The sequence below is a fragment of the Amblyomma mixtum genome, chromosome 4 (genome assembly GCF_055824585.1).
Source record: "Amblyomma mixtum isolate Tamu chromosome 4, ASM5582458v1, whole genome shotgun sequence".
Lineage (NCBI taxonomy): Eukaryota > Metazoa > Arthropoda > Arachnida > Ixodida > Ixodidae > Amblyomma > Amblyomma mixtum.
In genome coordinates, this window is record NC_143015.1 from 84395778 (window position 1) to 84421884 (window position 26107).

Sequence of the window (26107 nt, forward strand, 5' to 3'; positions counted from 1 at the left end):
TTTGTTCTAGGTTTCGGCTCCGTTTCGAGAAGTTGCAGACGGTAGAAATGCAGCTTGAGCTTCCATTAGGCTTGCGCGCTCCAGATTTGAGAGCGTATCTCAAAAACTGGGCTGAATTGCAGCTTAAACTTTATCGCCGAAGCAAGGTAAGTCATAGCGAAAAGCAAAGACACCAGTAGTTGCCGGTAAGCATGCCGTCCGCAGTCGCAAGGACTACTGAATCGGGTGAAGCGGGCGGCTCCCGCTTGGAAGCACGCCGCCATGTTTTCACGCTAAGGGCGCAAAAGCCGCAACTGCCGCAGCGCTAACTTCTGAAAATTGCGTTCGTACCCTAACGCTATTTTCCCGTTAGCGTTGTGCGCATGCGCACACTGGACCCGCTTTTCCGCTATGCACGCAATTACGCAAAGCCCGCAATACTAAAACTCTCTAATATTGGCACGTGTGATTGTAGTGTCCGTTTGTTCGCGCTCAAGGAAATGGGTGTTATCATTCTGTTCGTGACGCGAGAAGCGACCGGACTAATCTCGATTGATAACAGCCATGAAGAGCTGCATCTACGTGTTTCCAGATTACTCTAGATGATCTCGACCTGTTATCTCGAAGTTTCCTTGCCGGCTTTAAATTGAGCGATGCCGCCAGCGGCGGGCATTCGTAGTTCGACGGCTGACGAGCACGTTTGTTGCTTACGCCGCTGCCGTGCTGTTCAGTTCTTTTTCGGATGCAAGTCAGCCCAAATAAAGAGCTTCGTTTGCAAATCTTCTTGCCCTCTTCCTGACCGCTGGACTGCTTACAATATCAATCACGTTTCTGCACTGACAAAATGCACATACTTCAGGACGCATTTCGAGGTTGAAATTGGGTTTAAGCACATTTTTCAGAAAAATTATCCGGTGCAAGCAAGAAGCGAAATTGGGTTTTACCCCTCAACAACAAAAGGACCTTTTCGTAACCTAGATGCAGGTGAGGGACACTAAAACCATGTACCACATAAAACAGACAATTCGAAGTAATTACTCTCTCAAAATATCAGGTGTTAAAATTCTCTTCTTAGAAGCGCTAATAGCGAGCATCTGTTTGCCAGTGTGCAAAAAGAAATTCCAGTTAAACTTTTCACGAGTTCAGTACGGGATGGAAAAAGGCGCTGGAGGCTGTTTTTTTACTACTTCATACGTTAGTGGGTCTTCAGTAAATTTTTTTCAAAGGAGAGGGGGCCTCTAAAGTACAAAAAAGGCTATATAAAATGTCAAAACGGCATCATGACTAGCCGAGTTTTTAACATATTTTATAGCGTATTTTCTGTTCTTTCTTCCTCATATCTTTGATGTACGAGTACATGTATAACAAATAATCAGCAATGAAGGTACTTAAAGAGACCCCGAGGACAACTTCACCTTATGTTTGGTCTCAATAAAAATCGATTTGACGGCTCTTTCTTGCTAACTTTATAATGACACACACAAACTCATTCTAGGACCTCTACTGACCAAACACATTCTCGGACGATCCGTCAAAGCGGTACAAACCATGAGAATACTAGGGTTGTATTTACAAACAAATGGAAAAATGCAGGGTGGAAAAGGTAAAAAAGGTAAAAGGTAAAAAGGTAGAAGGTAAAATGCAGGGTAGAAGCTAAGGCGGGATTAATCCGCCGCATAGTTAATCCAAGTCAACGGCTGAAAGAAAGAGATGCCGACTAGTGCAGCCCTTTGCGCTGAGCGGGATACCCTATGCCACCCCTTAACTCAAATTTCGGAAAGCAGAAAAGGACAAATTGACAGCATGATATGGCAGGTCTACAAATCCACCTTGGGACTCCCACTAAATGCCTCAACCGAAAGACTTATGAGGTTAGGAATATACAACACCTATAATCAGCTGAAAGAAGCCACTTTAATGGATCAAACGACGAGATTAGCCAAGTCCAGAACTGGAAGGAGCTTACCAGGCTTGGAATGAATTTTTAACCTCCGAATAAAGACGCTAAAGTAGACTTGCCCTGCAACTATAGGGCGGCCCTACTAATCAAACCACTCCCCAAAAACATGCACCCCTTACAGCATGAAGGTAGAAGCCAAGCACGAGCCAAAGCCTTACATAATAAATACGGACAGTGCGCTGGGACAGTTTATGTAGATGCGGCAGAATACAAACTTACGAATGCTTTTGCAATTGTGGCTGTGAACGAGAATGGTGACCACATCGTCTCGGCAGCGATCAAAACGAAATCCTCTGAAACGCCACAAGAGGAAGCTATAGCCCTCGCCCTAGCGCATACACTAGAGAGCATCATTCTCAGCGACTCCAAAATGGCTATGAATAATTTAGCAAAAAGGCGAATTGCAAACACCTCCCTTAGAATCGTTAACGCCACCCAATTCTCACCAAATTATTCCGAGCTATGGGTCTCAGCCCATTCGGGGAATCCAGGGAACGAGGCAGCCCACAATAAAGCCCGATGTTTCGTCCCCCGGGCAGTGGATGAGTCTGGCACCCAGAATTTCACGAAGGACTCCATGATCGCATATCATGATCTCAACAATCATTTTAAACTAGAGAGGCGAACTTTCCCCCCTCCGGACAAAAGCCTGATTAAAGAACAAGAGGTTACGTGGCGCTATCTACAGACGAGATTGATACGCAACCCATCACTCCTCGCGCAAATTTATCCGGATCTATACAACTCGAACTATAAACCCTGAGGCTAACGTGCTACCTACGATCACATCCTGTGGGAATGCAAACTACAGCCACCTCCGGGTGATATAGTTACCGCTCCTCCTCTCGAGCAGGGAGAGACCGTGCTGGCTAGCTCTGACCCCAGAACGCGAGTTCTGGCGGTAGAGTGGGCTGACAAAGTCTTCGAGGGCTATGTACTCTCGACCACTTGCGTCCTCTTAGCACCAAGCTCTTTCCGACGAATAAAATGTTTTACAGTCAGACGTGACCTTCTTAGATTATTACAACCAACCCATCGCATTTTGAGCAAACTGCTCACCGTCACAGAATTCAGCACAGCTGCCACCTGCGAACCGTGGCGCTGCTCATGAGTCTTATGGAAGCTTGGGAAAAGCGACCTTGGTCTCACAAGCCGCACCGCATCGCTTAACCACTGCGCCAATAGTGGTAAGAAGACTCCCCACGATCTATGAATGCGATTGCGTGGGTTTTCACGTCATCAAAAGCACGTGACCACCACTGGACCAATCACAGGGCACCGCCAAAGTTGAGAATGTGAGAGAATTAAACACTAACACAAATGCTTTCACATTTTATTCATTAAGAATGCGGTTAAGATGGCCCCCAAGTTCCTTGCTTGTCATTCCAAAGAAATTCTAGGTTTTTGGTGACATCTCCGTGCATAGAGACGGTGGACACAGCTCATTTTCAAAACAGTCAAACGCACGACGTCATCGTTTATTGACAGGGTTTGAAAGGATCAGTGTGTGTATTGACTAAGCGTGCGGAAGGCCTGGCAGCTAGGCTAGAAAATGAATACAGCGTTAGAGGGGGCTGACAGGCTTTACGTGCCGGTTTACCACGGCCGCTTTGTGCTGGCAACTAATGGGTAGCGTGATCCGCTTGCGAGGCGCAGCGCTCGTCCGGATGCAAGGTCCTGCGCTCGCTACCGCAATGACGCTGTAATTCTTCGTGGCAGACCGCTGGGATCGATCCGAGCACGTCATCCGAGATCCAGAGAATGCAGACTGCGTGAGAAGAAGAAATCAGAGTGAGGGAGTGAACGTGCTCTACATTCCGGTTTCTTACATAGTATGCAAAACTCCAGAAAAGGCGACGCACTTTAGTTGTACAAGGGAATTGTTTTGGCGATGAAAACGAAGCAGTGGAAGCTTGTACAACTAAGAAAGAACATGTCACATGAGTACCGGCAGGTTAACTGCTAAAGAGCGCCCACTTTCTCCTTTGATCGTGTTGTCTCCTATGCGTTGAGGGCAACTATTTTCTAGTTACATGCTACGAAGATCTCGAAACCGGAACGGTCTGTAAGCGAATGATGTCGGCTGTCTGTTACACGACGCACCCAAGTCGTCACTATATATATTTAGTGCTCTAGCACCAAAACCCTTAATCTCAGATTTAGCTGACGCTTGTCTGTCCGATGCCTCTGGCTGGGGACAATTCAAGGACATTTATTGAGGGGATGGTTGGAGGCCGTAGAGAGTTAGTAATGGCAGATTAATAGAAGCCGGCTATAGCCTCCTCGCATATGATGCGCCCCAACGCGTCCAATGTTTCTCTATGCCGCCCGCGCGGCCTAATCCAGCCTTTATATGTTAAATTCCAGGTTGGAAGGTGCTGTCGACAGCTGCACTCCAGGCCTGGGCAGTCCCAAAGGAGGTGACGAATCATCGGGGCCATTTCCTGCGTGCATGTGTGGCATGTTACTGGTGGCGATGCTTCAAGAGGGCCGTGAGAGTTGTACCGTTCTGCGTCCACCTGTCACGGTGACAGGTGAGAACCTGCCTCTGAGTAGTGAAAACCTGCCAGCAGGCTTTTACGGCCAACTTTTACGGCCAACGGAGCAACTTCGCTGGCCACTGCACCTGACCAATACGCCATCGCCGCAGCCGAACATTCCGCGTGTTTAAATGCCAGTCTCTCGGGTTGTGCTTTGGATGTTGTCGTTGTCATCAAGTTAAATCCGTGCCCAATGGGTCCAGAACACACTGCTGTCGCACTCCTCTCTTGCCTCTAACCGAAGCCGAAGTGAAAACAGAAATGCGAGAGTACCAAGCTCGCATTTCTCCTAACCAGGCTAAATCATCCACCATTTATTATTTTGCCTTACTAATTAATGCATAACTAGCAGTGTGATATATTTTTTATTTCCTCCAACGGTCGAATAGTCAGTTATGAGGAACTCTCTTGTAAGAACTAAAACCGCTGTCGCAATACATTCACGGGTGTTTCACAATGCGCAAATGCGTCATATATGCCGGCTAGTGCAGCTCTTGTTCATGAGCATTCCATTTGATGTGGTGAGAAAAAAAAGATCACAGCAGACGCTTACGCTTCTCAAAAGAAGCAACGCATATGCAGTTGTGCCTTATTGATATGAACATTTTGGTTTCGAATAAAAACAGTACATAGCCGGAGTTTTTCGTACGAGTTTTTGCATAGAAGCATGGGGTGAATTCGTGTTTTGGACAAATGGCAATTGGTAAAATGCAGCAATGTTGAAGTGTTCCGTGTCCCATGACAGACAGGGCAGAAATTGTACGCGTTGAACCGGCATCTGATCTCATATTTGGTATTGCTTTCGCTACACTACTGTCGCTGAGCTGCTCGACAATTCGCCTTTATTGGTCTCAAACAGTTGTTAAGCAGCGCTTCCTACGCAAGCTGCGCCAGCTGTTTGGGACATTCTCCAAGCCTTTAGAAGCATATTTCATCAATGCACATACACACGTGCATCTGCTACATTCGTTTACCTACGACTGCTTGCAATGAACATTGCTTGTCTGGTAGGTGAAGATGATGGTAGACCTGTGAGAAAATTATTTTTGTTAGAAATGTAGAATGCTTCACAGATTTCCTTAGTCCTTCTTGCATTTTCTGCAAGCCTAAGTTTGTTTCCTTCAACGTAGATGCTTTTTTGCACTTCCCACAATGATCAGGTATAGGTTTGTTGGGACACTTGTCTGTTCATACTTTCCGTATGGTTGCGATAGGACCATTTTTGTTCATATTGCCAAACCACATTAACGAGATTTATTTCGAGTTTTCAAAATGCGATATGCGCTATTGCGCCGTGGTTGGCTCTGCAATGTCGACGTTAAGCCATCTCGAAAAGACATGCAGTGTCGGTACAGCCATCGACCTGTCGAGGCTGATACCACGTTTAATTCGAACCCATTTTCTTAGTCTCGGATTGTATTTTCAGATTCCTTGCTCTGCACCTATGATAAGTTCCATTCCTACCCGACATGTTTTGAACTCGAGTAGATTTTTTTTCTTCCCGTGTGCTCTGTTTAAGAAAGCATTCACTTATTGTTGCAAGTGCACATCCGTAAGGTTATAACAAAAAGGTTATATACAAGCGAGCGGCTTAATTTAATTTGTGCGACGAGCAATGTGCGCCAGGAAATGAGCCCCAATGATTTTGGCACCAGAAAGAGAAGTGATTTGTCAATCACAAAGTGTGAGCGGAGAGAGTCGGCCTGCCTGGCACTTCACGGTTTAACAAAAAACTGCACGCTATGCTAAAAGCGGTATGATGTCAGTTCCAGACGGCAACAGCCATATGATTCAGTCTGTATCTGATTTTTCTACTCGAATCAAAACATTTCTTACAGTCCTTGTGCTGTGTAATAGTGTCTGGTTACCACATTTGAGATGTTGTTCGCATTGCAGTCCTTATTACACGACAAAAATATGCAGGAAAACATGCATTTTTACACTCTTCGTTGCCCAAAGTTTCCATGTTAACAAGTTGTACATGCTTTGAAAAGGCTTCGTCCGCAGACAAACTAAGCATAATTTGAGTCGTCTTATTACAGGGTGGATATATTCATGAGACATGGTTGTATACAAGAAAATGTATTTTTTTTATTTCTCATGATGTCACAAGCACCAAATCACTGTTGCTTAACTACCTGACACAAGTAGTAATTTTTTGTTTGCTAAATATGCGAGCTGATTACAATGCTGTGTTGTATGGCACAGAACTTTAGTGGTTAAAAATAATAGACAGCTTTATCTAACATCATTACTTTAAAATAGCAGATTGAAAAAGGAGTTCTCTGGAGTTGGTAGAACAACGCTATGGAACAAGCACAACAGCAAAGAACAGACACCGCCACTGCTTCAGGATGCAGTTCTAGTTGTGTTGACCTCGCCCCTTAGTGCAGTTTCATCTTGTTGCTTTGCCACCAATCAGCCGTACAGTACACACGGTTCAAGCCCTCAGGCACTAAGCCAAGGCAAAAGCTGGGCAAAGTGCAGGAAGAAGTATTTACACATACAGCTCTGTCGTCTTGAATGGAGTCAGAACTGCAGTGATTTTCATACATTGACGGCAGTGGAACTCACGGAAAAGCGCAAACCTGTACTCAATACTAATTTAGACATAGAGTTGCGGTTTTCCTTAAAATAGTGACCCGGGTTGTTTTCATGTAAGGTCCTGAAGAGGATAATCATTTTGGTGCATAAATTTGCAAGAGAAGGCCACAAAACAAGAAATTTGTCTGCCTAATTACATGCAGCCCCTTATGAGCCCCTTATGAGCCAGCAAAGTAGGCATAGCCGAGGCAAAGATCGTCGAGGAATTTAGGTTAACAATAAAATCAATTTAACATCAGGTACGCCTAAGAAAACTTTGGCAGTTTAAAAACTAAACTGGCTATGAAATAAGCTATAATCAGCGGAAGATGTTACTAATAGGCAACAGATAGCACGTTCTAAAAATTTATATATAGCAAGTTGTGTAGACAATGCTTACTTTCGCCTGCTGCTTTGGGAACCAGAATCACTGTTACAATCCATGATTATTTTTTTTTGGTAAACATCACTGTAAAGTTATACTATAGGGCATGTGCATGTATGCCCTACACACACTTAAACGCTTATTTTTCATTTGATTGTATTTTGCGATTATATAATTTTCATCCCAGTAAATATATTTCTACGATAACCAATATACATGGTCAATGTATCCTGTTTCTCTGACCATAAAAATTATTCTTTCCCAGCCTCAACCAGGAGCTATCCATGAGATATAAGCCAGTTTACCAACTCCAACATTATGTTTATACTGAAGGTGGCATATATGGCCTGTTCCTCAGTACTAAGCAACTACTTTCTTCTGCATTCACGTGGGGACCTTTAGAATTTTTTGGAGTTGCGCATACCACATGCCCGCTTGTTTCTGCATGTGTCAAGATGACTGGCTCTGAGCACAACTCTCCACACTTGTTCGCACTGTTGCCATTGCAGCATGAGCTAAAGAATGACCGCTAAAATAGAACTAGTGGAGCGCTTTCCCTGCGCAAAAAACAAAGCCGTGCTTTTCAGCACAGTGATACATGATGTGGCCCCTTTACTTGTCACCACACTATGCTATTTCTATTTTGGCTTTTCCAATGGACTAAAAACTATTACAAAGAAATCAGTACTGTTGCACGGTCATTCTTCTATGAAATGCAGAATAGCTGCAGTTAGAACTCATCTAACGTATTCCAAATTATTGGGAGTGTCATAATGCTCTCGCGTATTTAGATTCGTATTTGATAGCAATGTACTACAGTACGGAATTTTTGATATCCATAATTCAGACACAAAACTTTTTGTGTCAACGAATAAATACGTGTCTTTTGAAAAAACAGTTAAGTGGGGAGACAGCGAGGAGGCCTGTTCATAACACAGTGACAATAAACGTTTACAGATTAGTACTGTGCATGGATTAATGAGAAAGCTACAAAAGACTGCAGTGTGCTAGTAAGAATAACTCATGATTTAACCTGTGCCTGATCTTAGACATTTCCGAAATCCATATGTATTTCTCGCTCGTAATACAAATGATTCAATGTGTACTGCTAACCTAGCTTGTTCTTGTCCCGTGTCCTTGGCTCCGAGAATTCGCGATACAAATTGCGTCTACGTTCTGAAATCGTTATTGCACGTTTGGGGATAGCGTACTGTGAATGGCGTACTCTTCAGATATTAGAGGGCAAAAATCTGCGACTGACTAGCGATCCAACGATTTGTACACGATCACGGTGTGATGCTTTTTTTCACTCTCTCGAACAGATATAGTGCAAGCTTCAATCCTTTAACTGTCTCCTACGACGCTGTTTCAGGTAAAGCTCGCCTGCGGTGTTGCAAAGTTGGTGGCGACTTCATTCGCAGGCGTCAGGGTCGGCCGCGCCGAGATCATTGGCTATCACAGCCAATCGCGATTTTGCCTTCTACGAAAAATCTGACAGCTTAACATCCCTCGATTTCTCGAGTGAGCTACAAACACTGTTGGTATTTCTACTGCAAGATATCTTCATGTTTTGCTGGGTCATATGCCTGTGCTGCAGCACGGGCGACAGTCACGGGCGCGCCAATCAGAACGCTGCTGTCGTTCGCTCGGTCGCATGCAGCAAACTTGATCGTACAACACCTCTTCCGCCCCGCTACCTCATGCTCCTGTGCGCACGGTCACAAGGACGCGTCCGCATGGGCCTCAAAAACGATTGTACAGCGGCCTTTAGCAGGATCTGTTAGCACTCTCCTGTGCATCCTCTCTGCTGCTCGGTCACTTTTGGCAAATGGGGTACGTACAGGGTCAATTACACTTAGAGGGAACATGGCTTCGCATGGCCACGTGCCTGCGGTGTGCTGTTGCCTCTAACCCGTTCATGAATGAATGCAGAGTGGCGCACGAGAAGAGAGACCTCGACGTGGTACTTCGTGTCATCTGCCCCTTTGCACGGGTTTGCCACTGGCTCGGTCGCAATGGAGCTCCGCGTGTGCGCAGCCACGCGGAGCCGTGATCCCTCTAAGTGTGATTGACCCTGTACGTACGCATGCCCGAAATCGAAAAATGCGTCAACTAGTGCTGCCGCACAGAAAAGGAAAGCAGTCTTACCTTCACCACGACGGCTGAACTTGGTCAGGGCGCATGTCCTGTAGTCGGTGTACAACAGCTGCGCAGTGATGTCTCCGACTGCAAAAGGGGAGGTCAAAGCAAAAGAAACCTTCGTTATCTGATCAGATTAATTGTGGTGTATGTAAAATGGTAAGCAGAGGAGCTAATAGCACGCTAAGTGAGGGATCCCGCCCTTTTCTACGGAAAGTTTACCCGACAACACTACCGACATGCTTTCCCCACAAATTCCCCTCTTCCTATCAGGCAACAGGGCTGAGAAAATACCCTGAGCGCCCATATCATCCTACCCTTATCCTACATTCAACTCTCAGGCCACAGCATCTCAACCTAGTGTCCTAACTGTCCAGAACCCCGGCTGTCTCTGTGCGAAAAAAATAATGAACAGAATATGGAAACAGAATATCAGAAACAACATATCGGAGAAACTGAGCAATGAATCAGCGACAGTCTAGATGGTTTATTGCATATGGTTTATGAGGGTTTAACGGCCCAAAGCGACTGAGGCTATGAGAGACGCTGCAGTGAAGGGCTTCGAAAATTTCGACCAGCTGCGATTCTTTAGCGTGCACTGACATTACACCGAGCGGCAGTGTCGGAACATTCTAATCGAGGTAGTCACAGCGTCTATAAAGTTAAACTTAAATTTTCAATTACGCTTCAAATCTGCAAGGGACAGAAAATAGAGAGAACCATTTTTTATCCACTAATTTAAAACCTTACAACAGGCAGGGATCAACATAACCAGAGAAAACTTCCGGGGCATTCCGACACTGTCGTAATTCATTAAAAAGAAGGTTTTGCCCATGGCCAGAACATTTCCGAGTACTTTATAACGCCGCTTTATCGTTTCTTTCACCCTACCTTATTGCCTCGACCCATCCTACCCCACTCCCCCCGGCTACCATAACATCTTTGAATTTTTTTTTGTCCATTGTCCTCTCTTTCTCTCTTTGTATAATTTACACTTACCTTATCCCCTGCACCTCTTGCTATCATTTCTCAGGAACCCTTGGCTTCCGCAATCTCCCCTCCCCCCCCCCCCTTCCGCTCGCTTTTTCTCTGAACTTGCCCCCATTTGCTTTTTCCTTCAATTCCTTTTGTTTTTAAGGCCTTTAATGGCTCATACTGTGGTCCGTTAACAAAACGTGTCACACGCGTTTAACTCGGGAACTAAAAAATATAGAAGAAAATAAATGGTTGCTTCACGTAGAGGAGGAAAAAATGAACCTAGAAGCCAAGTTTGATGACTGTAGATCAATTAGTTAGTTAATTATAGGCAAGAATGTCGAAATTGCATCGAAATAGCGCGGACGTTGATTTAGCCGCGGGAACGGTTTGACGTCACATCCACCGGAAGTCGTCACGGCATAGTGAAAATTGTCAGAGTGGTCGGAAAAACGTTGGATTTGTGTCAAATTACACGGGAAAATGTGTAATTGAGCGTCATTAGCACTTAATATTCCCGAAAGATGTATAATTTGGGTATCGATATAGCCACGGGAATGGCGTGACGTCACATCCACCGGAAGTCGTCATGGCATAGTGTCTTCGCCTTTCGCCTCTCAACACTTTAGTTGCCAAAGTACCCTCGCAATTTTTTGCCCCCCCCCCCCCCCCCCCCGGTATGTCAGGTGGACACACAGCCTTCCAAGCTCAAGTTCGCTGTCTCTAGCCGCTCCACACCACCGGATTCCTTTCATCTCAGCTGACCTGTTTGTTTTCATAGATTTGCAGGTCAACTGGTTCCTCTTGTTTATCGGCTGTCATGACAGGACAAGATTCAGCCTGCCCATCCGAACGCACTTCCCAATTCACGCCCCCTCCCCGTCATCGGGCCTTTCTCCTCGGAGAGAGAGAGAGAGAAACTTTATTATGGCAAGTGTGTTAGACCCCCCTTGGGTCCCTGGACCACCGCACGGTCCCACTCTACGTCGGAACGTTCATGTGTTGTTTGTTCATGACGTCGGCACCCCGAAGCACCGCAGCAAGCTGCGATGGCGGGTCGAGAGACGAGAGCACGACCTCCCAGTCCTCTCAGCTTAATAACGCGGGCTGTCCCTGCGGGGGAGGATCAGCAGGGCAGCCGAAAAGGATGTGGGAGAGTGTGGCGTGATATTTAAACCCTGCCAAAGATGAACGCCATGCCCATACGAACACAAGCCCTCTTGTCGAAACGCTAGGAAAGCGCTTTCCCTATCTTCTTCACTTTGTGATTGTCGAGAACCATCTGCCCACCCTCTCTCGACCAAAGAATAAATCGTGGTTAATGCGAGTGGCCTCTCATTCCAGGGACCCATTGGCTTTTCCCTACGCTCTTGCCCGGTTCACCAGCCAAAGCTGGTCTTTCGAGTGTGAGCCGGACACCGCCGCCTCCCGGTCCTCAGTTGTTCGGCGATTGATTCTCGCAACATATGGATTTTTCTTGCATGTTCATACCATGTGATAAGTTGGTCACTTCGCCGCAGTAGGCGCCATGCGAATCGTAAGACTTTGGGAACATATAGCTCAAATTGTTTGGGTTGATATAAGCTTTCCATTGCGATTTCCTTAGGCTGACACCTTCCTCCCTGTTCAGATTGTTGTCCGGTTCGGCGTATACCTTCCCTGCTAATCTCAAATACTGGAGTAGTTCCCTATGGTAGAATAACGGCTGTGAATAATTATGTTCTTTCGAATGTTGGGTACCGGGAGTAATAACGCACAGCAGCGGCATGAGCGCCTTCCTGTCCATCATCCGCAAGGTTTCCTAGGGTCCATATCACTATGGACTCTGTCTTCTCTGCTCTGGAGTATTCTTACTGCATGTATAACAATCCTCCCTTTGGTACAGTTCCGAGTGCAGTCTGGCAGTCCGTAAACATAGGGAGCTTGCACGAACACCGGTGGCGCTATGCACTCTGGGTAATCCGCCATCTTGCCGTCCTAGGCAGCAGTCGACGCCGAATAGGCAGGTCTCAGTGAACTGACCGAAAGCCGCGTCGTCTTCGACAGTCAACAAAACAAACACGGGATCACTCGTGTGCCACCTCGGCGTGCATGGAAGATGTCAGCAGTTTCTGTTCCCGATTGTTGTGTGCAGCTGTGCCCAAAAGACCGGGCGCGCTAGAGGAAAAGGCAAAGCAGTGCAGCGTGGACCCATTCACATTACGCGCCGACTGCTGCAGTATGGATCACTATGGATTCGAACACGTGGCCGTCCGTCGACGTCGTCCGTAGTCATGAATTTCTAGTTCGGAGAACTAGTTTCGTCACTCAGCAGCATGACAAGGAAGCTTTGGAAGGCCATAGTATTCGCACCAGTGGATACGTATGCAAGCCATGCACGAAAACGGTCACAGCCGAGACCGTGATCCTCAAAACACAGGCAAGGATACTATTGACTGTGATACAAATTCCTTTTGTTGCCTTCGTGATTTAAGCCCAGGTGAACTACTCGCAGAGTCTGAACAAGCAATCCGTGTGCGTGTGGGTCCTCGCGAAAAGCGACGGCGGCATTGCCTCAGCACACTTATCTGCATGGACGGCAATGGCGAATCCTGCTTGCATGTTGCTACCTTTCTGTTTTATGTAGAGTATGGCTTGCGCGCACGTCAAAAACAGTCGTTCATAGACAGCGCTAACAGTGGCTGCCGGCCACCGATGGGATCGTGCTTTTCAACAATGATAGCGCGTCTGATTTGGGGATTTCGAGGCATAGCGCAGGTGCAGCGATGAGGCCCAGTCGAGGGTGCAATAGTCGAAAAGTTTCGACGGTTTATCTAGGAAATGTATGCGCGCAACCCCCCTAACCCCTCCCCCCCCCCCCCCCCCCCCCCCCCAAATTCCTATAACAGGGTCAGAATCCCCTTTTCTTCTAAACAGACCCCTGAGCTACTCTCGAATGGTGCATCTTTTTCTGCCCCACAGCTATGCGATTCAACTACATGCCTTACCTTACGCCGACAACAATATGCTTCTTCATGACCCTGATCGTTTTTGCAAGGCCCCTTCAAGGAATGTGTTTGCCGGGACTGGGTACGAACTCACTGCTTCATTCCGAGTTGCAGAACGACGTGGCCACTGAGATACAGCAGCGCGTTGCTATTTTGAACATGCTCATTAAATGCAAACCCCCAGGACAACAGTCAGGTGGAAGCGGCGGAACGTTCTTGAGCAAGGGTCTAGATGTGGGTACATACATACATACATACATACATACATACATACATACATACATACATACATACATACATACATACATACATACATACATACATACATACATACATACATACATACATACATACATACATGCATACATACATACATACATACATACATACATACATACATACATACATACATACATACATACATACATCTTTATTAACTCTCACAAGGTTACATCTGCAGTAACAGAGGAGAGAGGACGCAAGGCAAAAAGGTGCGTTGGTGCAGCTTGAGGGCCACCCTCCGCCCTCTGCCGGCGGTATCGCCTGGCAGCTAATCACAACAGCAGTGGAAGAGCGCACTCACAAGCACAAAAGAAAATACAGCCACAAAATATATACATTAGCATTTGGATGACGTTATGCCTCTGTTATCACTCGACATTATTGGACAAAAGAAACTGCTCAAAATTTTTATGTACAGGAAACGTATTTATAATCAACCGAGATACAAATCAAGTAGAAAGAAGATACACAAAGCTACATATATATGTTCTAATCATGATGTCAAAATGATGCACATTCAAACAAAGGAACACATTCAAACACATTCAAACTAAGGAATAAGTGTTATTAATTTATGCCGTGAAGTCTTTTCAAGTATGATGTTGTTCTTGTGCAGAATATTGAGGTAGTGTGGTAGACTATATGTCACTGACTGCTTACCGTATGTAGTGCGGCAGAAAGGTACGGACCATGACATTTTGTTCCGTGTGTTATAAGATGGAATCGAACGAATGAGGTTGAAACTTGATAAGAGGAGATCATTCTTAGTTGAAACAGCATTTTTATACATAGAGATTAACTTGAATGGGAATAACTCTGAGAGTTTCATGATACTGAACCTTGCAAAGTAGGAACCCGTATGAGTACCTCTTGTTGTTTCTCAAGTAATGCAGAGTCCGAGTACTCACACTGGGGGTCGGGACTGGTTAGCTTGTCAACGGAGTCTCCTCCACGGAAGGTGAAGTTAGCTCGAACCCTGAAAGGCAAGAGCCATGCAGTTTGAAAACATGGTCAAATGATCACGAATAACTTTTGCGATAGCACATATTCGCTGACGACCAGAAAAATCTTGATTCGCTGCCGAGCTGTGGTGTCTTCAGTTACATCACGAGAGTGGAGAATGCCCATTATATGGAGGTAACTGGCATCACTAGACCAGGTTCATCCGTGTGAAATCCCCATCTACCAACCATGGCGGGTAGCAGGTGGTGTACGGGAAGAGCAACCTAGACCTCACAAGCCCTACCGGTCACTTCCAAAAAATGCATCAACAGCTTCGATTGTTACCGCATTGCCAACACATGATGGAATCGCCCGCTCATTCATCTACTCCGCTCACGCACAGGCTTATTCGTAGAAATGCTTCAAACAAAATAAAGAAACCTTCACATCTAATACTCACGTAGCGCGAAATAAGAAGCGTCAAGTATATGCGCATTATATGGAGGATATCCTCTAATAAACTCACAAGTGGCAATCAACTAAGTGTTAGTCCCTCCGTATCTCGCTACTACTCATTCATCTGCTAGAGGACTAGGTTAAATTATGGGCTATGGCTTTCCGGCACTTGGAGAACGTGTTACGGTTCAACTTTATAATGACCAGGCATTGATTACGCGGACAAAAGCTGTGGACGCCCAGCATTTGCAAATATGTAAAAAGCAAAGTGAATTAAAAAAAATATGATCACTGCGGCATTAATAAAGTTAGCTAATTTTGATGACACCTGAGTGATTCATACCCAAAAATTCTGGACAAGAGCATATTTGAGCGGGAAACAGGATCCAAAAATGCAATAAAAAAAGCCGAGACATTGCCGACAAAATGATGCTGTTTCATCAAATGGCAAGCTTTTGCATTGACGTCCTTGTAGACACGAGGAGGAACGGCAGCGACCGGCAGAGGCTGTTTGTCATCGGCAAGTCTTGCGCAGTACAACGCTTTGGGAGCTACGTATTCGTACGCTGCAGGCTGAACACAAAGGCCTAGATAACGCGCGACTTTTTTATTTCCATGCAACGAGCGTGCAACCAGACATAACTTCCAATGTCGCGATGGGTATTCCGCACGACTTGCCCACCGAGTGGCATGTTGAGATCTACCATGGCATAACGAATAAAGAAAATTGCTTCCGCAAAGCATGTGTTATGAGATAAGGAATGAATGAGAACACTGTTGAACATCGACGTGACCAGACGCATGTGGATTTGCTTGTTGATGCACAGATGGCCGGATATTATTTCGCTAACGGAGGGTAACGGAGTGGATTCCAAGACAGGGCAAGCGTAGCAGGGGGCGGCAGAAAGTTAGGTGGGCGGTTGAGATTAAGAAGTTTGCGGGGATACAGTGGCCGCAACTGGCAGAGAACAGGGTTAATTGGAGAGACATGGTAGAGGCCTTTGCACTGCAGTGGGTGTAGTCATGCTGCTGCTGCTGCTGCTGCTGCTGCTGCTGATGATGATGATGATGATGATGATGATGATGATGATGATGATGATGATGATTTCGCTGGACGGGTCATGGCACGGGTATCCAAACACTGACGAAGCCATTGTTCGCGAAGTACGAGCGCTGACCGACTGCCAAGAATCCGATGATGATGGCGAGTGGACCGACACGCCGCTAGCTGCAGTGAACGACTTAACCGCGATTAGTGATATCGCGTCCTCAAATCAGCTTAACTGTTGGAAGTTAGGTCCTCGGCGAGGAACATAAAGTATGACAGCTCAAGTCTTAAAAAGGGCCGTGGCATGGTCTCCTTGGAACAAGCCGACGCTTATAACGAAGTTTTGTAAGAAAAAAAACACTAATTTCGTTGGACTCCGCATTTCTGGCTGTAAAATGACAAGTCCATTTACTACGAACCTCAGATACAGTTAACGCACACCACGCGACCGTCAAGTTCGTTATAAGTGGGCTCGACTATAGTTTTTCTGCCTTTAGATTCAAACCCGTGATGGCTACACCGAAAAGAACTCCGTGAACCCCGCTTTCAGCGTTCAAGAAAATGATGATTTTGACTAGCCTCCGAGATTCACGCAAAGGAATCTACATCCGCCCAGCGCAGTTTAATTGCGATAACGCAAGTGACGGCAGCACGTCTATTTTATTTTTTTCTGTTTTCTAATATACAGGAACTCCGCTTTCAGTCATGTGGAGTCTTTGACGTTAGGATGCGGTAATCTGTCGACACACGCAAAGTTGAGACTGTCCTGACTATCCCTTTAAAATCTCGTCGTAACTGTGGTGCAATCGAACCCCTGACTAGCTTTGTGCAATGCGGCAAAAGGGTGCGATGTTTAATTACCCACAAACAATTAGGCAACCGTTACTGACGTTGGCGCAGTAAACGAGTGACTCACAACTGCGTCTCGGCGCTGCTTCCCTTCCAGCTCGCCTCGCAGTTGCACGACCTGCTGACAAGGTCGAGCTCGACTTTCCTGCCAGTGAGGCAAAGCACTGTGGTGTCCGGTCTGGATATCTCCGCAGCAGTAAACTTGTCGAAGGTCTCCAGCAACTGCGTAAGCCGAGGTACATGAAGCTCAGTCCCGGTATGACGTAAACGAGCGCAGTATTTATTTATGCAATTAATACTTAATGGCCGAGGTGCCTCAGTGGTTATGGCGCTTGGGTGCTGATCCGAAAGACATGGGTTCGATCCCGACCTTGGCGGTCGCATTTCGATGGAGGCGAAATGCTGGAGACCTCTGTATTATACGACGTAAGTGCACGTTAAAGAATCCCAGGTGGTCGAAATTTCCGGAGCCCTCCACTACGGCGTTCCTCATACCCTAAGTAGCTTTCGGACGTTAAACCCCATCAACTAAACTAAACTAACTTCAACGGCACCGCAATATCCAAAGTTGCACGTGACCTTTGAGAGATACCTGATATCCCTGCAGCAATAAACTCGTCAAAGGTCTGCAGCACCCGAATGACTAGAAACTGACGCCATTTCAAATATTTTGACCACACAGGTGCAGGAAGATCAGTCCCAGTTTATCGTAAGTGGCCACAATATTTATTTGGGGGATACTTCAACGGCACCCAAACTTCCAAGCTTGCGTGTGAGCTTTGAGAGGTACCACACGATCGAGGGCTCCGGATTAACTTCTACCGCCTGGGGTTGTTTAACGTGGAGTGTCAGCGTATAAAAGATGGGTGGTCTCGCATTTTTCCTCCATCGAAATACGGCCGCCGCTGCCAGAATAAGGACCACTCACTTTGGACTCAGTGACCGTACGCCGTAGAGCGTGTGCATTGCGTGAGTGGTTACCGGGTGAACGTAAAAATAGTATTATATTATTAATCACTTGCTTCGGTCAAAACATGAATGATCCATTTCGTATGCGCAATTTCGAGGTGACAAGAAAAAACGATGATAAAAATGTGAGATTGATAAAAAAATTCAATACTGCACACAAACGAAATAGCCAGAAAGCTGCTTAATAGGACTAATCAGGAGCGCGCTCACTTTTATTTACTCGCCCTAAGTTCGCAGATCCGCATGCCTGACCTTAATGCGAAGGCTTTGAGTAAATCAGCCAGAACGTCAGGAATTTCAGAAAAGAAAATTATTAACATTAACACCCAACTTGTTACAACGGAAAGCAAGCGCTTTTCAAAACGTAAACATAATATACCAACTGTCCCTAGTAGCAGGTCTTCTGAATTTATATTCGAGTACGTGAGGCTTATATTTTACTACGTGTGTGTTTGTCATTTCCTTGCATGCATCTAGCGCTTTATCCATCTAGAAACCTCGCACAAAAAAAACGCAAAAAACACAGGAAGAACGGATGCGTGGTCGAAGAAACACCTCTCACCGAGTGAGAGGTGTTTCTTCGACCACGCATCAGTTGCTAGTGGGCTCCTGTCCGTCCTGTTCTCCCTCTGTTTTTCGCGTACTTTTTTTGTGCCCAGTATTTAGATGGATCGTTACCAATCTAGCGCTTTCCAAGACATAAAGATGATACACCAAGTAGCCCCAGAAGTAGCACTTTTACATAGCTTTATTATGTCTTGGCCCCTGGAGAAAATTTCGCCCGGCCGGAGACACGAACAAAAGCTACCATATAACTGGATGAGTTTTTATGGCTGGTGGGCTCAGTCTCCGTAACCGCTGCCGATTTCATTTCGCCCCAGTTTTCCTCGAAGCGCGATGCACGGCGCTATACTATACAAGCTTCGAGATCCGCGTGATTCAAGCCCCCTCCTATGGCAAGAAATCAGGCGAAATGTTCCCTAGTTCACCACCTGTACCGTCCACCTAAACAGCACTCTCACCAACCATCAAGTAAACGTAGAAGTGTTAGTGTACAATACACTGCATTCGCACTGCACACCCAACAGAAAGTCGCCTCATCGGCTGTCGCTTTAGATTGAAATGGTTTGGTTTGGTTTATTGGGGTTTAACGCCCCAAGCGACTCAGGTTATGAAGAACGCCGTAGTGAAGGGCTCCGGAAATTTCGACCACCCCGGGTTCTTTAACGTGCACTCACATCGCACAGTGCACGGGCCTCTAGAATTTCGCCTGCATGGAAATTCGGCCGCCGCGACCGGGATCGAACCCGCGTCTTTCAGGTCAGCAACCGAGCACCATAACCATTGAGCCACCGCGGCGCCTAGGTGGAAATGCGTTAAGTTAGTTGTGCCTGTGTGTCACGACCAAACCACTGCGTAATCTGAGCAAATCTAATGAAAAATGCTCAAAGAACCAGACTTCAAGGCTTTTCTGAACGCAGTTATACATCCACACGAACGCAGAACTCATGTAATTTTGGCGAAATAAATGCACTCAGTCCGACAGCGCTAAACTTGAAAGCATATGCAGTTCATCTGGAATCTTGAATAATGAAATTAAAGCCCAAGCTTGGGCCGCTTGGAACTTCTGAATCTTGAGCTTGAAGTCAAGTCGAGTGGCACATTTAGAGAGACGGCACATTTATCATTTTCTTTTCTTGTACAAAGCCCATCCTTACCCTGAAGAAGTCGTAGGGAGGCGTCGGAGTAGAAGCCAGGACCGAAACCGCTGCAGCCGACAGCACCAATCCAACCATCGCCGTCTTCATGTTTCCAGTTATGAACGAAATCTACACCTCGCTTAGGCTCGACAGTGTTTGTCAGGTAGCTGTGCTGCGTTGAGAGCAACTCTGTCCTTCTGGCTGTTGTGTCCAGCCTTTGTGCTTCCTCCGCATCAGCGCCGCGCTTTGCGCCTCGCTTTTTATTTGCGAACGGCGCGCCTAATCTCCATGTGGGCGAGGTAAGCACTCGTGCGGAGCTCTTGACCTTTTCTCGTGCCAGCACCCAATCAAAAAGAAAATAACGGTAAATTTGCTGCTCTAAGAACAGAATTTTTTTAGTGTTTCTGGCCGTAGCCTTGCAGTAACAGGATATCTTTTTTCGTAACAGCATAATTTTCTCTTGTACTGCGCTGTCCTTTGTCGTATACTCTAAAAAGGAATACGCCTATATGGGCGTAAAAAGGAAGTAAGTGGTCCTCTATACTCCGTTTCATACATAGCACGCAACGCCGCCAAAGCTGGCGCGCCTATTCGCGCACGCTAAGTCCGCCCGCAAAAAGTAGTTCGCCATACAACCAAAGCGAACACAAGCATATTTCATAGAGACAAATCTTAAGTGTCGTGACTGGCACCTCATGGACTTCGTTTTACCGCTTGCCACATTTTCGTCCTGCGACTCGTCGAGATTTCGAAAGTCCTTTAGCGCCCTCTAGAACATATCCCAAAACAAAATCGCATCCTTGCAGTTAATCAAAAAGTTTTCAATGGTTTCAGGTGAAGTGCGCAGATGATAGTTCACAGAATTCATAAAAACGTTTTTTTTCCCATGCAGCCACGTGTTAACAGCTGGATCTTCGGTGCGTAATTTATAGAAAAACGTTTTGGTGCAAGGAGTAATCGGCATCTTGCGCGCTCGCTTGAACACATTAAGAAAAATGAGGCCAAAGTACACAGAGCGATACAATGGCGGCGGAAAGAGCATCGTTATCAAATGCCTGTACAGACTCTTACGCGAAACAGAAAATAAGTACTCGTTAGAAAACCGAAGTGTCAAAAACCCCAAAGACGCACAAATTTCCTTCATAAAGCTCAGTAAAGATAGGCGCTACGTACACGTGGTGGTATGATAGGCGGTTGGTAGGAAGAGTACTAAATCCACGCCCAAAAATTAGTACACACTCAAGGAAAATTATGGCCAGAGAGCCCGAACACTGAGCGAATCATAGCTTTAAACGTGATTTTCAATGTTACCACATCGTTTTATACAGCTCTTTGTATTCGTCCAAACAACGACCGGAGTTTCGCGAAGAACGAATGGTACGTGGCGGAGTAATATAGTTTCGCGGACGCACTACTTCAGCAACCTCCGCAGCGTTGCCTGCTATGTATGAAACGGAGTATAGCGCACTCCGTTTCATAGAAGGCAGTGCGCTAGAAGAGTGTTTACTCCCTTTCTACTCCTTCCTCTTTAGAGTGACACCGACAGTGCTACAGAAAAATAATGCAATATCATAGACAAATGTGTCGTTACGACAAAACATTTTTTTTTTGTTAGAACTTTAGCACAACTGCGTCGTATTGTTCGAGTGGGTAGCGCCGATCGACAAGCCTCCGCTACTTCAAAGGAGCCGATATCTCTAGACGTCTCGTCTGCCCCCCTGCAAGGAAACTAGTCTCAAGGGCGACAAGTAGCTTGGCAGCAAAAAAACTCGCCGCGACTTGTACGGCTCTCGTTGCTTTTTCCACTGCTTTTCTAAGCAACAAATAGTGCCTGCATCTGGCCTCCTTGCGTTTTCCGGGCTAGCTCTATGATCGACTTCATACTGAGTCATAACGTAGCAATGTGCCGTAGTATGTCATAACGCTAAACTCGCGTTTACCTGGCGCCCAGAGGCAGCGTTAATCTGGGAGGCGTGAACCATTTATTGTTTTTTTTGTTGTTGTCGATTGGAATTTAACGTCCCATTGCAACTCTGGCAATGAGGGACGCCGTGGTGAAGGGCTCCAGAAATTTCGACCACCTGGGGTTCTTCTAACGTGCACTGACATCGCACAGTACACGGCCCTCAAGAATTTCGCCTCCATCGAAATTCGACCGCCACGGCCGCGATCGAACCTGCGTCTTTCGGGTCAGCAGTCGAGCGCCATAACCACTGAGCCACAGCGGCGGGCGGCGTGAACCATGAGTAATACAGATGCCCACTCGCTTGTCTATTGCGCTGGAACGGTGCACTACGGTGTTCGTTTGGATCAGTCTTCGCCCTCTATAGTCAGGGGCTGCGCCAGGATATTCGAAGCAAGGCGGCACACAGAAGGGGGAGAGAAGGGTGGGAGAGTTGAAATTCAAGTGTAGGCATAATGCCTCTGCAGAATTTCTTCTCAAAATAAAATAAACAAAATGAAGAAAATTAAGTTGCGAGAGCTTCGCATACTTTCTTGTGAGCAAGAGCGCCTAAAATACGGACTGCATTACCAGAAAGCGTGCTTTTCGACAAAGGTCCTTGAACGAAGCACTCGGAAATCATTTGCACGCGGCTCGGAATGTCGCCTGTGATAAGGATACCGCAGTTCATATCAAAATGCAAGCAAGATGAGATATTGCTCCAAGTCTATAGATAGATGCCTAACTTTCCTGCGCATAAGCACCTGGTGCAGTCTGTTGGTCGCCAGTAGCGAACACCACGTAATTCATTTAAATTGTATTTTTGGGAAAACTAGAGGCTGGAGCGAGATTCTGCGCAAAGATAGGGATTGTCATGGTCGGCTCTTCCTCCTCGCTGCAAAGATTTGAACTTTAAAATGCTGCGTGCGTTCGTGCCGACTAGTTCCCACGGGCATTGGAAATCAGTGGGATGTGCCGAACATTTGAAAGAACACATGTTAAACACGTCGTTCATCCCAATCAGCCGCCATGGTTTCAGGCCGCCAGCGGCAACAAACACAACACCACGGTGGTCGATGCGCCCGTAGATCACCACCGCAGCTGCCATTCTACTCATATGAGGTTGCGTGTTGTCGACCCGTAGAGCTCCTTCCTGTTGGCACCAAGCCAAATAAAATGATAGCACTAGACCGTGTATGCAAATAAATTCCAGCACACGGGAGGGGGGGGGGGGGGGGGGGGGGGGTATGCAACTGAACAGCAGCCTGGCACGGCTAGCGTGACTTCATTTACCGCGGTCTACGTCAACATCAAGCCGCCACCAATCACAGACGACCAAATGAGTGGAAAATGAAATGAATTGTTACAAAACACTGCCCATGAATAACACACGAAGTCCAAGCGCTCACTCGCTTATCAGTTCTGGCAACGGCAAAGCGTTGATGCATTGCCTAGCAAAATTAGTTTGCGTGAACGAGCCGTTTCGATGTCAACCTCCAGCTTGAGTACTGCTCCGTTCGCGTTTCTTTTTATGCTTATCTAAATCTCGAGAGCCCTCCATATTTACCCCAATGTCTGCGCCTGCGCGGCTTTTGCGATTCAGCTCGCCGTCCCTAATCTGCATCTCTTCCCGGCCCGCTGAACGAAGTGTGCAAGGCTGAACACGACGTCGAAGTGGCAAAACAAGATACGCAGGAAACCAGGCCAGACAAACAGCGGCATTTGAAGGAAAGACTCGACTGAGGTGGTGGTGGTGGTGGTGGTGGTGAAAAACATTTATAGTGCAATAAATTTTCACAGAGAGGTGATTGGGGTAGGCCCTATTGGCCCTTTCCCCTAATAATACTAGGTGGAGCCCCTATTCCGGGGCCCCATTGGCAAGCAACGCCGCCCGCGTCCAGTGAACCAAGGCCTTTTGGGTCTTTAGGTCCTGACAGCCGAGCAGGGCCGCCTCCCTGTCCTCTCTGGTGGGGTTGGGGGGGGGGGGGGGGGGGGGATAGATGGGTTTGATTGACACGCCCAAACCATGCGGAAGGTGTCAGCCACCTCCCCACAGACCTGGCACGTGCCATCAAAGGATGTGTTGAAAACTGAGGCCAAGATGCAGTGCTTTTTCCTCTCGGTGTGTGAAAACGAAAGCAATATACAGGGTGTTCGTACATGTCTGTCTGGGTTGAAAAAAACAGGCAGTGGTTTAGGTCTGGTTAAACTGGGTAAACTGCGTTAGCAATGGCAACCTCGGTAATCCGCTGTTTTTCGAGTCTTTGCGCGCGTTCTTCTGGTGATTGTTCGGCGCGTTGCCTTCGCCTGGTAGCATTGCGGCGTTCCTAAGCAGTCAGGTGTTGAGGTCCATCGGTGACCGATGACGTGGAACCACTCTGCGAGGTAGAACATTGTAGGGCTCACGGTATACCCCACTTGGCGCAGCCTATCAAATCTGCTGTTCCGATCACCTAGACGAAAATTCTCCGCGCAGGCGACTGCGGTTTTTCGCCGATTCCATACAAGTGAAACAAGTTCCACATGTTCAGACTCTTATTTAAAAACACAGACTATCATAAGCTACCCTGCGGTCTGTGCTTAAGCCGAAATAGTCCAGGGGTTTGCGCAGGATATTCTACAACCAGCGCAGATAAATAAGAAACACCCTGTATGTCCCATTAGAACGAAAGCCCCGTCCGCTGTCTCTCGCTGTACATGGCACGAAATCCCTCAGTGACATCACCATGCTCTCGCATGACGTGAGCAGCAGACCATAATATACTGACGTCCGCAGCAAAGAAGACAAAATAAAATATCTTCCGAAGATGCGGAGACTGAACCAAGGCCCTTCAGACTGAGAGGCAAGCCCGCTAGCCATAGGCCAGAAAACCTCCATTTTTTTAAACATGGTATTTATTACATAGAAAATATGTTCTATTTACACGAATAACTTACAAAGCTCTTCGGAAACCCAACGAAAGACGTCTCAAAAGAAAGAGCAACAGTGCACTAGACGAGAGGGAAGGATGAACATTTAACCAAGAGAGACTGCCTCTCCGGTTCAATGTCGGTTTGTTCGAACACTTCCCTCAGTTGAACAGTCATTCGGCGGAAATGAGAGAGACTGCCTCTCCGGTTCAATGTCGGTTTGTTCGAACACTTCCCTCAGTTGAACAGTCATTCGGCGGAAATGAGATTTCATCGAAGCAACTGATTCACTGGTTCATCATTCTAGTTTTCTATAAGCTGTGTCGTACAAACGGGAGAAAAACATATCAAGAAGGTCATAAAATTATTGTACTCCGGTGGTACGAGAAGTCAAATAAATTCGCTTTTTCAAGGTCCCTCGCAAAACATCTCAGAACGTAACTGCTTCCTTACAATCCTTACAATTATTTCAGGAACGTCATAGAGGCGGCAGTTCACAGATGACACAAAAATGCCCTTTTTTCTGAAGCCAAGCCTTAACGGGCAGTGTTTTCGTATGTAGCTTGTAGAAGAAAGTCTTTGAGCAGGGCGAAACTAACATTTATCGCACGCGACTGAAGACATCATGTCCTGGCAATCCAAAGTAAATTGAGCGGTAAATAAGAGGACGGAAAAACATAGAAATTAAGTCTAAGTACAAGCGTTTTCGCGACACTGAAATTAAGAACTCTTCCAGATATTTTGTTCACTTGTGTCATATTTTTTGAGGTCGTCTTTTTCATTTTTCATGTTTGTTTTTTTTTAATTTGTGAAATCTAGTCCATTTAATTTTCGAGTAATGTTCTACAGAGTGATGAAGGGCCACCTTGTGGTCTGTTAAATGAACGCTTATGTATTCTAAGTGTCGTATAACACTGGAACCCGACTTTCCTAACTGGCGCCAGTTACGCATTGCGTGGTCTTCGGTGTCTTTGGTAGGCAGGATCTTTCAGAGAAGGGGAACCACAAATTTTAAATATAGAATTTTTGAGATATATATATATATATATATATATATATAGCGTCTCCAATGTTGGCGGACATCCAGTGTTGGCGCACATCGAAAAACAAGTAAATCCTGTTAAACGTCAGGCTGCTTAACTAATTTCTAATAGTTAACTTTTTACGTATTGCAGTAAAAATGCATGGCTGCAATTAGATGTTTCCAGTCGAATGATCTACCACTGAGCAACACCACCAATTTTTATTTTTCGACACGGTATTTACTGCACGAGGTTAAGTATGTACAGAAAAGGACTATATACAGATTATTTACAAAGTACGCAGCGAGTGACTGCACTAGCCTGACAGAAAACAACACGGCTAAAAAGGCGGCAAAAATAGACTCTCCATCAACAACGGAAACCAGTCCGGTATAGAAAGTCCCTTTCACCGTAAATGTCCCTGAACTGGAGCATCATT

At 46.2% G+C, this 26107-nt stretch overlaps 1 protein-coding gene across 1 annotated transcript; it reads right to left on the bottom strand.

Moving 5' to 3' along the window:
- Nucleotides 1-3258: 3258 nt before the first annotated feature.
- LOC149347254 (uncharacterized) lies at nucleotides 3259-20066 on the bottom strand. The gene is made up of 5 exons (XM_089585542.1): nucleotides 19813-20066; nucleotides 17193-17347; nucleotides 14739-14806; nucleotides 9596-9673; nucleotides 3259-3707 (listed from the first exon to the last, which is right to left on the bottom strand). The coding sequence occupies exons 1-5, from the start codon at nucleotides 19900-19902 to the stop codon at nucleotides 3562-3564; spliced, it is 537 nt and encodes a 178-aa protein (XP_089441668.1). The 5' UTR covers nucleotides 19903-20066; the 3' UTR covers nucleotides 3259-3561.
- Between the last annotated feature and the right edge of the window lie 6041 nt (nucleotides 20067-26107).